Source organism: Thermobia domestica, chromosome 3 (assembly GCF_964235325.1).
Source record: "Thermobia domestica chromosome 3, izTheDome1.hap1.1, whole genome shotgun sequence".
Taxonomy (NCBI): domain Eukaryota; kingdom Metazoa; phylum Arthropoda; class Insecta; order Zygentoma; family Lepismatidae; genus Thermobia; species Thermobia domestica.
The window spans coordinates 283,272,248-283,289,105 of NC_137456.1; the positions used below are offsets into that span (position 1 = coordinate 283,272,248).

At 35.4% G+C, this 16,858-nt stretch overlaps 1 protein-coding gene across 10 annotated transcripts in view; it reads right to left on the minus strand.

Annotated features, from left to right (window-relative positions):
- Positions 1-3,930: 3,930 nt before the first annotated feature.
- LOC145681100 (uncharacterized) overlaps positions 3,931-16,858 on the minus strand; it is a 1,004,875-nt gene continuing 991,947 nt past the window's right edge. For all 10 annotated transcript variants that reach the window (XM_081752504.1, XM_081752499.1, XM_081752503.1 and 7 more), the window contains 4 exons: positions 15,244-15,407; positions 9,269-9,427; positions 8,435-8,563; positions 3,931-4,828 (listed from right to left, as the gene is read on the minus strand). In XM_081752504.1, the coding sequence (XP_081608630.1) occupies positions 4,567-4,828; positions 8,435-8,563; positions 9,269-9,427; positions 15,244-15,407 (714 nt within the window). In that variant the 3' untranslated portion in view covers positions 3,931-4,566. The remainder of the gene's footprint in view (positions 4,829-8,434; positions 8,564-9,268; positions 9,428-15,243; positions 15,408-16,858) is intronic.

The window sequence follows — 16,858 nt, forward strand, 5'->3', positions numbered from 1 at the left end:
TTATTTCGGGGGGGGGGTCCAAACTAAATATGAAGCTATTTTATATTAAAATTGCTAAAATTGCCCCTAAAATTAGGCTAAATTTTTAAAAAGTCGAAATTTCGGGGGGGGGTCCGGACCCCCGTGTCCCCTCCCTTCCGTACGTCCCTGCGTGTGTTCAATAACAAACGAAGAACTAAATTGCTCATTTACAACGTTTGGATAGTAACATTGAAGTGTTTTATCAACACAAACATTATACAGGGTGTTTCAAAACAACACCGACAACGTTTGAGAGGTGATTCCTGACACGAAGATAAGACGAAAAATATAGACCAACCTGGGTGCAAAAATGCTTCCTTTCGGAGTTATAGGCTGGCGAAAACATGAAAACATGAAGTTTAAAGATCCATAGCTCCAAAACTATGGGGCTTACGTAGTCAAGTCAAGACTTCACTAGGAACTAATATATGCGCTATCCAAAAATAGGGTAAAGTAAGGTATATTCGTGGTATAAGTAATTTCGTTATAATTTTTTAACCAACCGTAGCAAAGAAACTTATCCCAGTAAGATTTCCACTTCTTGCCACAAGATCGAGCATGGATCCAGTTTCATGTGTAGGCCGGCGCCGCTGGGTCATGTGCACAAATAGGTTTGAAGGGAAACAAAAAAGATAGTGGAAGTAGTATTGTTTACATTGTGCGGAAGATTGTGTCACGTCTGTTATTTTTATGAGATAACAACGAGAGCAAAACGAGGCACGTAAATATTGGTGTTTGGTTTCATAACTGATATATTAATTTAAATTTCTGTGGTAGTAGTGTGTCTGTGTGTCACTTTTTAAACATTTTAGACTCTTAAAGAACACATGTAAAATTCTTAATGAACATTTGCATCTATGGACAAGTTGCCAAGTAGCTTGAAATCAGGGCTTCATTTCTGCTAAGAAGGTCAAATTTTTGTAATTATCGTGTTACAGGATAGTAGACTAATAAATATCACGTGTAATTATCAGTCTGATTCTTGTGTAGAGGCTATCACGAAATTACCTTACTGTAACGAAATTACCTGTCCTTCATGACAATAAAAATACCTCGTCCACGGTATTCACATATTAAATTAACTGCGCACGCAATTGAAAAATCCATCAACGATAAATAATTGCCTAAAGCTTAGGTACGGCTATAGCCCTATCAACTAACCTCGACTGTAGTCCACTTTCCTTTCTATACACGGTGTATGTCTATAGACCAACGTCCTGCTTATCTTGACCTTTTCGCTCCTAGTAAAAATCCATGATCCCATTTCGTCAATATTATGTTTACATTTATTCATAGTGAATAGCTAGACCTATTTAGGTTGTTTCAGATACCACCCACGAAAGGAAAATATCGAGCATGTGAGCAGAAATACTTTGTGAGGGCAGCTAAAATGGTGAACGTGGGAGGTTATACTGTGTGAAGAGCCTCAAGAGTGATGAAAATTCCGTGCTGTATTCTAAAAGATTTCTTCAAGAGACAAGGCCTAGCTGATATTGAAAATGAAACATATGCTGCGTGCCGCAAATGGGATGCATTGACACCTGAACTGGAATTAAAAGTTTATCACTACATTATCGATAATATGCAAGAAGCTGGCTTTGGACTTACGGTAAAGCAAATCAGGAGTCTCGCATACAAGATTGCTAAATCAGCAGGGAGAAAATATCTTTTCACAAACATTAAAGTGAATGTGCAAATAAATGGTGGTGGGGTGAGTTCAAGAAAAGATACGGACTAAATCTGAGAGTTCCGTCCAAAAGACGAAAGCAGAGAGATTCATCCGCAAAATGTCTGAACGAACTTAGTCCTACTACTACTGACAGCAAGGAAGTTGGTCGACCGAGAAAGCTCTCGGTTTCTAACCCTACTAACGTGCAAAATACTAACTATGCTGATCAACCTTAGAATTCACTATCTTCCTATAACAATAAAGCGAGGCCTATCCGTTAGAAACAGACAATTCGTGATGATGATTGAGAATGTGATGTGTATGGTGAAAGCTATGAAGACAATGCGCATAATAAGACAGGGGATAAGTGGATCCAATGTTCTTTCTGTTTAGTGCCATACCATGTGCATTGTCAAAAGTAGGACGACAGGTCGGGTGTGTTCATGTGTTTATGTGTGATTCTTACGCCACAACTCCTTCAAGTTCTGATGAGGACTTACTGTTACACAAACTTGTTCAAACGAACTTCGTTTTTGTTTGTGATGGATCTAATCCGTGTGTTTGTTTCCATGTGTGATTTGCTATTAAGAATTGATGAGGCATATTTACATACCCACATCATAGTGGATAGGCCCTAGGTAGTCCTGTCGATTAGGGTTAGCGTATTCTGTGTATCAAACGTTTTACAACTGCAAGACGCTTCTTTCCTGCTGATATTTCATTCCTATGTTGAATCAGCATTATTATATTGTACTAATTACAGCGTTATCACGAACATACCTACCCACTATCACGAACTTTCCTTACCTCTCACGAAATTACCTATGCATGTATTCATTTTATAAACTAACTTGATACACACTACAGATTGTATGCAGAATAAACAATACAGCGGAACAGTATAAAGCAATGTACGCACTATCTATATGCAGCCTTACTTTTTGCTTAGGTTTTAACTATTAGTAGAAATATCGACTTTATAGTGATTTATAACGAACATACCTTACTTTACCCTACATGTTTCAGAATCGTAAGGTTCTCACGCAACATTTTTTATAGAGGCAGTTTGGCTACGGGCATGTAACTTAAAGTACTCACCAACTACCTCTGCAAAAATTGTTGCGGAAATGCCGCAGGATTCTGAAAAATGGATATTTGGATAGGGCACATATTAGTTCCTAAATAAAATCTTGACCCGACTCCGGTAAGTCCTATAGTATTGGAGCTATGGAACTTTAAAATTCAATTTTTCATTTTTTCGGCGGCCTATAACTTCGAAAGGAAGCATTTGTGCACCCAGGTTGGTTTATACTTTTCATTCTATCTTGGTGTTAGGAATCACCTCCCAAACGTTGAAACAACTTGGATATGCTCTATAAAGCTAATTATACATGATCATAGCTTTTCGTCAAATGTTGTATCAAACTTATCTTTGATAGTAATTTGGTCAAATAAGTTGGCTAAAACTTCTACACGCACTATAAACGATCAAATACAAAACTTAATTCTATTGTTTATTTGTGTGCATTTCTTCATTCAGTTGCTATTTGTTGGTGGGCATAGAGTGGAACGCGGTACTCGCTCGAGGCAGTTATTTAAAGTAGGCTGTTTAAATCGTAAATCTTAAAATAAACGAGCAATTGGAAATATGAACCGTGCATGTGAACGTGCACCAATCTTAATCTCTGTCTGGCCTTGCCATCCTAACTTCAGTCACAATTTTTTTCAAGATTTCTTTGTGTTTGTATTTATTGTAATATTCTTTAAGTTCACAGATATACAAAACAGAATGCTGCTTGTAGACATCAATAAGCATTTCAATTGCTTCCCGTGTCCACATTTAGCGCCATCGCACAGCGATTTTAGTTTGTTTTCTTTGATGGAACGTTGGATAGGAATAGAATGTTTTATTTTAGAACAGTTGTATCAATGTTGTGACCAACCCAAAAGTTGCATAAACTTGATATCGTACATGTTCAAATTCCACTTTGCTGAAACATTTGATACAATATTTGATGATGTATAACCGGTTTAAGGGATGAAGTAGGTATAAAAAGGAGGAAAAGGGTACGTGATTTACAAAATACAATGTTATTAAGTACATTGACATTTAATAAACGTACTTTTGTTCCAATATATTTGTTTCTTCTCTTTTAAAAAATGGAATAGGCTAGTCTATCAACTAAATTAGATTTATGTAATCATTATTATCTTAACACCTGCTGCAACAATTAAAAATATTCGTTTTATAATTTTTCTTTTCTTTTGTCTCTATATAAAGGCTATCAATAAATATATTATTTCTACTTAAAATGGTCCTTAACAGTGGTATCTTTAGATATACTATATCTGAAAACTGTTAACATTTCATCAAAGTATTGTCTTATAATACATTGCTATGTCTTTATTTATCTTTACCCCTTCATGATGTCAACTAATGGTTTTCTGTTACCCTCAAAAAAAAGCAGCAAACCTATCCATTACAATTATTGTTTCGTTCTTTTGGCACTACCAACTATATACATTTTGTAACCTTCAACAGAATACATACACACACAACTGCAGAAATATTTACACACATCACTTTTGACGATAATCTTGGTTGGTAACTTATTTTGGACCAGAATAAAATTAAGTTTATATATTATACAGTACCAAGAATGTTTCTTTGCAGATGCAACGAACAGAACAATTCTTCTGCTTAACATAAAACTAAAAAAAAGTTATCATTCGAACTTACTTTCACACACAAAACGTTACATACACTCCTAAGACACAACCTTATTCTTAATTTGTACACATAAGGAGTCTTTACAATATATATAACTCATCACTTCACACAAGGGTGACACGTCACTGCATGATTAAACGATTACTTAATACGGTGGAGGTTCCAGGTGACGCAGATTTAAGTAAGGTCCGAATAATTCTCTGAAATTTGTCCAAGTGATTGGCTGAGTACGTCGTTCCTCAGCCGATGTTGGCACAAAAGTTGATACAAGGCTAAGGAGGGCTGCAAACAATAAGACTCCAGTTATACAGTAGCGGATATGAAGGATGGTTTGGTCTATGTTCCACGGCCAGCTCAGGTTCTCCATGATCGTCTGCGCCTTCGCCGAGTAGTGCAACATATAGTTCCTATGGCAATAAATAAAATATAAATTTTTACTATTTATTTAAAGCATTTCTAATTAAGGGAACTATAAAAGAATATTGATAAAGTGCTTTCTCAACTTGTTATATGCCTCTATTCAGATCAGGTAATTATATTACACAGAGAAACCTATAACTATTCTATCACGCCTTGTTTCCATTTTGTACTAATACACAATAACACACTGAGCAAGGCTATGTGATAATATGTAAAAAAAAAACAGTATCACGTTTTACTGGACGTGATAGTTGTTTTTTTTTTATACATATTATCACAGCCTTGCTCAGTATGTTATTGTGTATTAGAGAAACCTGTATAAGGTAACCATCCTTATTCCACAGAATACACTTTAGCTTATACCACAGAATAAAGCTAATACATGTTACTTGTTGGGTTATGGCCAATTAATCAGACAAGATGTTAATTATGTTTAGTATGTTAGCAACAGCTGAAGAGCGTTACTAGGTTTATTGTTTATATAGATTTGTGTAAGAGAGCTGGAGGCAAGCGTGGCAATTGATATTTGAGTGGTTTGCTAATAAAACTCCAACTGACCAAAGCAGTATATATACTCTTAAAATATATATACTGCTTTGGTCAGTTGAAGTTTTATTAGTAATCTTGAATTTTCCGAAGCTGCAATGAATAATTTACAAGTTGAGTGGTTTATAGGAACAAGCCAAGGTTCCTTTCGTTACAAGGGTTCCAAGCAGTGGCGTATTTAGGGGGGGGGCTTCCGGGCTTAAGCCCCCCCCGAAATCTTACTTACTATAGTAAAGTATATGAAATATCTTGCAGAATTTTCACATTTTCAAGCAAAGCCCTCCCCGAAAGTTAGCAAAGCCCCCCCCGAAAGAAAATCGTAAATACGCCACTGGTTCCAAGATATAGTATTTGTTACTAAAGTGGATCCTAATTACCTCTCAGGTTATTGTCAGAGACACTGTTCATTCAGCAAGATCTGAAGCTGTGCTCAGGACAACAGTTATTAGAAACAGACTGAAGATTCTCAGCCAAGACTCGGCCTTTCTCATGAATTTTGCTGCTCACTTACTGCAAGAGTCTGAAACAGGCTTCTTCAGAAAGAGTCGCTACCCCTGTTAAGAAGAGTTTTGTGCAAATTCCATTCTCAACCTAAGTTGCCTAAATAATTTACTTTTCTTTCGTCAGCTTCTTTCTCGTGAAGTAATTCATTTTTCGGCCCGTATTTATTAAAATTGTTTGTTCTATTCGGTGTAATAAATCGCCTTTGACAATCATCTCACTTAAAATTTAGATTCCTGATAATTCCTCGCACTTTCAGACTTTCGACTCTCCCCTGGAGCCTTCCCATTTCAAGATGACTTCCCAGCCAATTAAGATACGTCGGTCAGAAGTGTTATTATAGCATTGTACGATCTTATTGGAAATAAATTGCTAGTTCTTATAAGATCGATATACATATGCGCAAATCAGCATAGTATTTTATCGGCATCGCATCACATTGTGCTACATAAAATTACAAAATATAGGACGGAAACAAAAATTTGTATCGCAAAATGCGATGCATTTGTAACTTTTTTTCTTTCTTCAGTGGAGCGAACGAATTTTTCGACATAATCTTTCCTTCATGACAAAGTGGTTCGTAGGGGCCGCGGTGGCTCAGTGGTAGAGCGTTCACCTCTGGTACTTGGGGTCTCGGGTTCAAACCCTGCTCCCGCCAAGTGAACTTTGTGGTGGACAAACACCGTGTGCGTGGGTTTTCTCGGGGTTCTCCCGTTTCCTCCCACTTTCTTCATTCCACCATTTCATTCATTACTCATTATCACCGTCTCCTTTAGCCTAACCGGCATAACCGTGGGACGTAAAACTCAAAATTTCATTTCATTTCATTTCAAAGTGGTTCGCTTTCAGTCTCACGTACAGTTCAGTGATAAATGCGCCTTTTAATGCCTTTGAATTTAGCAATAACACAAACCACACACTATACTCCTGAAGACAGGTCGTAGTGTTGACATCAAGATCATGTGCACTTGAACATTTTACAATATTTGGAAGTAAAAGCGTCTCAATGAGCTTTCGAAATTCAAGAAGTAAAATGTACATTCACGTAAACTAGTATTACTATTTTCTTGCACTGATTAAACTGTAATACAAAACTACGCAAATTTATTTAGCAGTTTGCTACACAAAAAGCGAAATCTAAAAAGCACGGTGTATATATATATATATATATATATATATATATATATATATATATATATATACACTGACTACTCATTAAATTGCGACAATCTACCTTATACTTTGTTGGTCCACCTTTCACTTGAAGAATGGATAGATTCTGCAAGTTGTTGATACATTTTCACGAGGATCTGATACCGTATTTCATGATGGCATCCCACAATGAGCCCACAGGTGTCGGTGCAGTTGCCATGGCGTGAAGAGCTCGTACCACAACATCCAATAGATGTTATGTAGGATTAACATCCGGTGAGTTTGGGGGCTAATTCATATGTTGCAGCTCCGGGGAATTTCCTTAAGCCAAGCAAGTAGTATAGTTCTGGCTCGGTAGCACCGTTGCCTGGAAATGCCGTCTCCACGTGGGTAGAGGTACTGCATTATGGGGCGTACGTGATCCCCTAACATGCGCAGATATACAACACATATCCCACTGTGGGTCATGAACATTAACGGTCCCAGTCCATGCCAACAGAAGCGTCCCCAAGCCATACAGCCGCTCCCACTGCCTGTAGAGTACGCACCACGCACGAGGGGTCCATAGCTTCGTGCTATTGGTGCCACACAAGCACGCGCCCGCCCGAGTAATGTAGCACAAACCGTGATTCATCGGACCAACATACCTTTTTCCAATCATCCGCGGTCCAATTAGCATGCCCCTGTGCCCAAGCGCAACAAAGTCGGCGGTGACGAGTCGTGAGGAGTGGAACTTCATGCGTGTTGGGATATGGGTGTTGTGCATCCACTATTGTATTGGTCACGGAATTTCTGGACACTGATGATTCATTTGGCTGTCACGAGTCGTTTGACGCAACACTCGCCCCACGGTGTGACCTTCTGTACGCTGCTACAGTTCTGTCTCTTGGAGGTCGTTACCCCAATTTCTTACCACTCCTTGTTCAACTTCACTACATTGGAACGGGCGCATCCGACAAACGTTGCTATCTTGGTTATTGACGCACTTGTTGCTCGGTTACCCACAATCATGCCCTTTTGGAATGTGGATAAATCTTGCCCACCTCCCATTGTAACAGGGTGTTGTCTGCCAACATTTAGCCTCGAGTGTGTTCTTTCTCTGCAATACTCCCAGTCGGAATGGTCATGTTATCAGGTTGGCTGCTGGTCACATCTTCTTGTGTGGAGAGTTGGTCGCAATTTAGTGAACACTCAGTATATACATCCATTTCCTTTTGGTCTGCACATACTATCTTCTAACTCTAATATTACCACTCATTACATAATATTAGCAAAAATCACATACCTCATTACTTCTAATTTCTCATTCGAATTGCGTGAGGTTTCAATTCTATAAATAATGACTTTTAATTCAGTTGACAATTAGTCACATTATTATCAAGTACTTTACCTACCTTAATGTTCTATGCTGCTCTAGTTGTGAAGGAGACAGAACAGAGTCGTATCTATCAATACCATTTAGCAACTCATCGTCGTTCTCTAAACCCCCTTCATTTTCAAAGTCACTGCTTTCACATTCTAATCTGTAACAAACAAATTTTTTTTTTTTACAAAAATAATATTCCTATCATAAACACGAAAAACAGTATTTGAGGTTATCCATTTCCATAAAATACCATATAAATTGAATTTTACGGTTATCATTTTACAGCTATCTTCTTTCAATATGAATAACTATTAATTTTAAGGTAAGAAGTGAAAATTGTTAAAAAATAAACGTCCATATATGTGACATGTATACAATCAATTATATGTATTACAGTAAAACGAAACACATTGATTATATCAATTAACTGAATTATTATTGCGTCTGTAATTAGAATCTTTCATAAGATAACACATTCAAGGTTTTATTATTCACTTTGGACGAGAAAATGGATGATACGATAAGTTGTGAAACTTTATAGCGGTGGTATATTAATTACTCTTTCTCTTCCTTGTTTATTATTTAATAACTACACAATTTACATGCATATCTGTATGCAGAAGTTCCTGATATCGTTTGTACATTAATCGCCGAATGAAGGAGTACAGCGAGAGACAGCAATGAAAATATCTGCAGGTATGTAAGAAGCATCAAAATTCAAATTGAAATTATCAAAATCTCTGTATCGGCGTTTAAGATACACTCAGTTTTTGGACTTATTTTCAAAATAAGGAAAAAAAGAAAGAAGAAGAGTGCGTCGTACACCCGGCAAATGCAGTACTAGAAATTCTTCAATATCTACCTGTCATACTCATCGAAGTTATTCGGATGGTCGCATATGTGTTCTACTTTACAATTATTGTTCTCTTCATGTGCATCGCCAGCAGTCTCGGATTCTTTGTCACTTCCGTCTTTTGGATTTTCTGCTAGCTCTTTAATATTATCCATACCACTGTACCCACTAGAAATTAAAAGGAAACAATCACTATTAGAGGCATTTGTCATTAATATTATTTCTACCCAATTTTTGAAGTGTTTCGGAATCAAAACTTATTTCAAAATCAAAATAAATAAATAAACATTTTATCCAAACAAAATTTTAGGAAAATTCTTGTGCTTGTTTACTTAAATTGATACGTATTCAAATTATTCTATACTAATCACATTTTATAACTTCTCTGAATTTTATGAATATTCTCAGGCTAGGAACTTGTAATAGTATAAAACCATAGGGCGACTAGAAACCTTGAAGTTAATAGAACGAAAATATAATAGAATATAATGATGCGTACAATACATTAATTATGTAAGTGTTTTGTATTATGAATTTCAATATGTATTCCAATAAATATGGTTTGATGTATGTAAAACCACCTTGGTATGTTTTACATAAGATAGAATTATATTGTAGTACAAATATTGTGTATATGATATTTGTTTTTGCTTATTAGATAAAATTTCTAAACAACCATGTGTTGGGAGGTGATTCCTGACACCAAGATAAGGCGAAAAGAACAGACGATCCTAGATGCACGAACGCTTCCCTTCGAAGTTACAGGCTGCCGAAAACATGACAAAATGAACTTTAAAGGTCTATGGCTCCAAAACTATGGGACCTACCATAGTCGGGTCAAGATTTGTGCCCTATCCAAATATCCATGTTTCAGAATCCTGCGGTACTTCCGCAACAGTTTTTATAGAGGGAGTTTGACTGCGGGCATATAATTTGTACTCACCAACTATCTCTATAAAAATTGTTACGGAAGTATCGCAGGATTTTGAAACTTGGATATTTGGATAGGGCACATACTAGTTCCTAAGTGAAGGCTTGACCCTACTACGGTAAGTCCCATAGTTTTGAAGCTATAAACCTTTAAAGTTGGATTTTTCATGTTTTCGGCAGCCTATAACTCCGATTGTGCACCCAGGTTGGTCTACGCTTTTTGTCTTATTTTGGTGTCAGAAATCACCTCCCAAACATTGTCGGTGTTGTTTTGAAACAACCTGTATATCGTAACATGTTCTATACCTCATGTAAAAGTATACAATACTGTGGTTGCTTCAACGCAAAAAAACCTTAAATACCAGTAATGTTTCCCCAGTCCTTTTCGTATTTACCTTCTTCAAATGAATATAACTAATATTAAATTTTCCTAATATCTGACTTTTAAGCTTAAACAATTTCCATTGATTTTTTATTGTTTAGTTCTACCAGAAGTGTTAGGAACAATGGTGTAATATAAATTTCAAATATTGAATTGAAACTTACGGGGAGTCACATATATTATGTTTATAACAGAGAGAATTGTATCAAAGATGATTTTTAGACTGAAGTCTTAAATTCAATTCTATATGCACATTTTCAGGAGGAATATGAGTATTTACGCATTCTGAACATGACTTCTTACACTGACAATGAAAAAGTAATTTCCTTTAATATAATTGTTTGTTTTTAATTGGAAGTATCACTAAAAAGAGATCTTGAAAATGAAATAAGATCTTTAGTTTAAGATCTCACGTTTACTTCCTATATGCTAGAACAAACAGATGATAAATAGTTCTGAATAATGTTGAAAGAGTTTGGGGAATGAAGATAGTGAGAGAGACTCGGAAAGACGATAAAAGAAAGATGGTAAGAAAAAAGCAAGAAAAACTTAACGAGCAACTTATTGACCACTAAAAATACATATCTTAGAATCGAATACGTAGCATGAATCCTCTGCATCCAAAGTAATTATCCTACTAAGCTACTATGTCTTCAAGGATTATTTTGAATATAAATATATGTTCATGTCCGAGAACGGCGTTTATTGTCTCTTACGTCGACAATAAAAATAATCTTTTCTATCTGGATCCAGAACAAACTGGACCAATTTAATCAATTTTAAGCTATATTTTTTAATTCTAGTTTTCTCCCTTCAAGATCGTACTTCCAATTCGAGTTGTTGTTCCTTTTTCAGGTCGTCTTGAAATTTGAAGGAAGAAAAATGGCCTTGAAAAGTATGTATTATAAAATTTCTTCAACAGCTTGTAATGTAATTTAAAAATTTTCGTAAGAATCAAATGTCCAAAATATTGAGATGTACGATCGTAAGGATGACAGAAGAAATTGAAAGTAGTCTGTTTACCTGTTATTAGGTCTTGAATTATGAAGTTGGAAGATTGAATATACCATGATGGTAGTGAAAATAAGAAACGGAATTGATATGAAATTCGTATTATATGTATCGAAATGTATAAGATAAAGATAAATGAATGACAGAATATCACAGTGAAATATTGATTATAATAAAAGCAGTTGAAGAGCATTTGTGTGCCAAAGTTTAATGATACTAGATATTGCATAACATAAAAGGAGATCATTTCAAGGGCTCGGGGCAACAAGTGGACAAGTCACACTTTTGTGAAAATCCTTTTATTTGTTTAAATGGTGTATTGTAAGTATATCTACATTTTTAAAAATATATTTCGTCAGATTCCGACACGATGGCAGCACTATCGTGACAGTCACGTTGTTGCCCAAAAGGTTTTTATTTCTTTTTTGATAAAAACAATGACATGCCACAGAGAAAGATGGCGTCCTGCAGCTGGGATAATGCTGCGAGAAAAAGAAAATGATGATTATTCAATTATGATTATTTGGAGAGCAAAAATGGTGGAGATTTGAGCGTGTTTGATGACATAACAGATCAAGACTCAGATTACGAACCGTCCGCAGACAATGCATCAACATCGAGTTGGGTAATTACATTATATTATAAATTGTGGCATGTCATAGTATTATATCGAAACTTTTTGAGTTTTATTTTGCTTGTGGCTTATATTATAATGTTGCTATGATAGCTACAGAGATCGACGACGTGTTCATTTTCTTTTAAGTTTACTGGGCTAGTGAATCATTTGGTTAAGAAAAGTGGAATGTCTGAAGTAAAGAAAAAATTTCTTCTACTCGTAACTCCTTGTACTTCTAAATACTCGCATTAAACAATTAAAAAATGCAAATCACATGGCAAAGTTTTTCCTTACTCTAAGCACTCCTCTTTAATCAGGAAGTGGTACTGGTGTTCTGATTCCTAATCACTCAAGATGACGTTCGCCTGCTGCATGATATGAATGAAATATTATTTAAAGCCTTCAATACAGCCCCCACTTTCCCATTTATTTGGAACCAGAATTGTCACAGGTCGGAACATGTTTATCGTGTCACTATGATTCTTGTTAAGTGATTCTTGTAAATGCAACAGAGTAAATTCCTTTTTTTTCGCATCAGAAGTAGGGGAAAGAAGCCAGAACATAAAATGTGTATATGCCTAATTAGTATATTATACAAAGATAAGGAGTATGTACTGAGCAGCCTTGATCCAAAAATAAGAGTTCTTGGTCTCTAGCCGAGTTCTTGGTCCCCCATGTTCTTGCAAAAAATTGTGCAGATCTAAACTGTTAGGTAAAGAGGTAGACATTTTTAATGGATTTTGGAATCTTGGTTCCTATGACATACAAAATGCTTACTTATTTGGTTGCATTAAAGTAAACTCTAAGAAGAGATCATATCCTAAAAAAAAACAACTAAAAAACATATTTCTTCACGAAAATTTACAGCCGAATACACAGTTAAAGTAAGTGGTGAGGAAATCAAAATTTGCAAAAGTGAGGTTTTGAGTGTTCATGAATTGCATAATTCAAAAGGAAGAATAAATTCTATTGTTTCTCAAGTTGCTAGTGGAGTTACAACACCCAAAGCGGATAGCAGAGGCAAGCATAAGAACAGGCCAAACAGAATAGACGAAAATCGACTTCAGTCTGTTAGGGATCACATAAACAGCATACCAAAGTACCAGAGCCATTACAGCAGATCGGATAATCAGGAAAAATTATTTTTTGACTGTGATTTATCAATTTCCCAGTTGTACGAAGATTTTTACTTACCATGGTGCGCGGAAAAGGGCATTCAGAATCCAGTCAGTCAAGATGCATATCGTAGAATTTTTTGCACCGAATATATTAGTTTTAAATTGCCTAAGTCAGATACTTGCAAAGTATGTGATATGTCGAAGGTCAAAATAACTGCTTTAAGATCAGAAGGCAAAGATGATGAAGTAAAAACTATCGAAAATTGAAATGAAAATTTCATGAGTTTTACGTCCCACGGTTATGCCGGTTAGACTAAAGGAGACGGTGATGATGAGTAATGAATGAAATGGTGGAATGAAGAAAGTGGGAGGAAACGGGAGAACCCCGAGAAAACCCACGCACACGGGTAAAAACTATCGAAAATGATCTGAAGTTGTACCAGAGGCGAGCTAAAGCCATGCAGGACATTCTAGAAAGGGAAACTCTGAGCAAAGATAATAAGAAACTCGTGATTAGCATAGACTTGCAACAGGCCTTACCAGTCCCAAAACTCACTATCAGTATTGCCTTTTACTGTCGGAAACTTTGGCTCTTCAATTTCAATATTCATGATTGTACGAACGGGAAAGGTTACATGTTCGTGTGGAGCGAAGAAACTGGTCGCAGAGGCTGTAATGAAATGTGCAGTGCTCTCATAAAATTTATAGCCACGAAGCCCGAAGTGGAGGAGCTTGTTGTTTTCAGTGATAATTGTCCAGGCCAGAATAAGAACTGCACTATGATGGCTCTTTGGTTCCATCTTATTAGGGAGAGACACTTCAAGCAAATATCTCATTACTTTCTAATATCAGGACACACCATTCTACCATCTGATAGAGAGTTTGCTGTTATTGAGAACTTTCAGCGGAAACACCAGCAAATTTATAATCCTAGTATGTGGATGGACATCATTTCCAAAGCTAATAAAAAGAATCCTTTTCACGTAACACAAATGACTCAACAGGACATATTAAATGTTGAAGCATTATTACAAAATGTGACGAAGACAAGGAAAACGAAGTGTGGACACCAAGTTGATTTCTCAGCAGCAGTTGCATTCAAATTTAATGCTGATTATCCTTGCTGCTTTTTCATCAAGCATGCAGTTAACGAAGAGTACAAAGAGGTGCAGTTCCTCAGAGTTGGTCGACCACTTTCAATTTCATTGGATAAACTGAAACGAAAACACAATGCGCCACTAAGGATAAATAAGAAGAAACTTGAAGATGTAACAAGTCTCTTACCATTCATTCCTCCCATCTACAGCACCTACTTCCAAACGCCTATGCCAAATGATGATGATGATGAGAGCAATGTGGAACTTATTTAGTATCTATAGGGCAGGCAAAATTGAGTTTGTCTCTAATGTTATACAAACATGAAAAAAAGTAAATTTAACTATAAGTGTAACAAGAAAAACATTGTGTAATTGTTTTGAATGTATATAGTTACTTCAATGTTTGGTTTTAGTGTTACAAAACTGCCCAAATAAATATTTTTCGTCCAGAAAAAAATGGTTTTGAAAATTTATTTCATGAAGCATGTCATAGTCTTACCCCAAAACTTTCACTTCATGTGTTATCTCTAAGCAAGAAAGTGACAAGCCACAAATGTTAACATTTCTGCCTCAAAATAGCGATTTTTACAAAAATTTACTGGTAAATCAGACTAACTTGCAGTAACGTATTCATGATATATTGACGCATAAAGTAACAAATAGTGGCACATATAGAATCAATAACAAGAATTATGGAATTTTTTAAAACTTGAAAATCACTGTACTGTAAAATTTGTATATTGTGGCTTGTCCACTTGTTGCCCCAAGCCCTTGATTTTAGTAATGTAAGACAAAACTAACAAGTTACCTTATAGCATGAGTATACTTACTCTGTTTTCCCCGATACTTCTACTTTTTCTACAGAATCACTACTGGAAGAGTACATGTCGTTTTGACAGAGAGCAAGTTTCATCGTGGGAGCCAGAGATGGTCTTCGAGAGAGATGGTTGTATGACCCAACTCTCATCATGCCAACAACTTTGCTCTTGCCCTCCTACAATAGACAAAATTCCACTCAATTACCATACACATTGAATTAATGAGATACACCTTCATTCTGTGAGCTTGCGAACGTCTGCTTGCTGTTCATTTTCAGCCATCTTATTTTCTTGTTCATTACATCCAAGAGAGCGAAAAGTTGAAAAAATACTTCGCTTTGTAAAACATAATTTTTTTAAAAAGTTCAGAAATGGAGCAAAATTACTTTCGAAAGCTCGTTGAAATTATGTATTTATAAATGCAAAAAGTGTAACATCACGTTATGAACATATACAGATAACTGAAAACTAATGCAAAATTCCGTTCGAGGACAATCAGTTTCTTTTGTGTATTTTAAACTTTTATCACAATCAGTTGCGGCTTTTAAGGGAAGTCACATCGGTTAAAAAAATTATCATTACAAGATATAGGAGGAAAATTTACCTATATCCTTGGGAACGTTTTCTTCCCTTAGCCTATAGCAATAAAATCATACTTTCACCAATATGATTTCTTGCCTGAATAGCCACCATTGATCACAACATATATTTTCTAGTTTAGAACTACAATACCTTATATTACTATATATAATAGTCTACAGGTAAAGAGATAATCGAGAAGTTGAAAATTCAATGAAGGATACGGACATTATTGTTCATACGAATTTTCGTTGAAAGCACATAAATTTTAAATCTTCCTATACAATTTTGCATATTACCTAGTAATGAATACGTATATGTTTACACACTATCAGAATGTTATTAGCAATGTACACAACAATCTAATATAAAATAAGCCAATATTCAAATTAATATTAGTCGTCAATATTCTCGTATTCACTTAAATCTTGGATGTCTACAATATATCGAACTCAATTTCACATAAAAAAAATGCATTTACATCGTTGCTTTATATTTTAGAAACGACATGGTGTTTTTTTTTTTTTTTTTTTTTTTTTTTTTTTTTTTTACTTATGTCTGATATGCTTATTAATTTCCAGCACCAAAATGAATTAACTAAATACAGTTACAAAGCAATATTTATTCAATTATTATGCTTATGCAATTATTAATAAAGTGTCTTCATATTTTATCAATAATAAATTGCAGAATATATTTTGTTATATTGCACATTTGATTCATTTCTGCACATCTGGAAATTGTATGAAGCATATGTGAACTGGCACTGCATTGTTCCATATTTAACGTTATAATAAAAAGTATAACGCAAGTTCCTTATAAAAAGTACCATTTCTTGAAACGAAAATCTCCCAAAAGAACTTACCTTAACTTCGATCACCAGCTACAGGATGCCTCCTGATTGACTGCATAAATATATATAAAATTTCTATCAGAATAGTTACAAGTAATATATTTATATATCATATACTCGAGCTGCTATATACTACTTCACGAAGTGGCATTCATAGATACGATTAGTTTCAAAAAGAAAGCATTCAGTGAAATA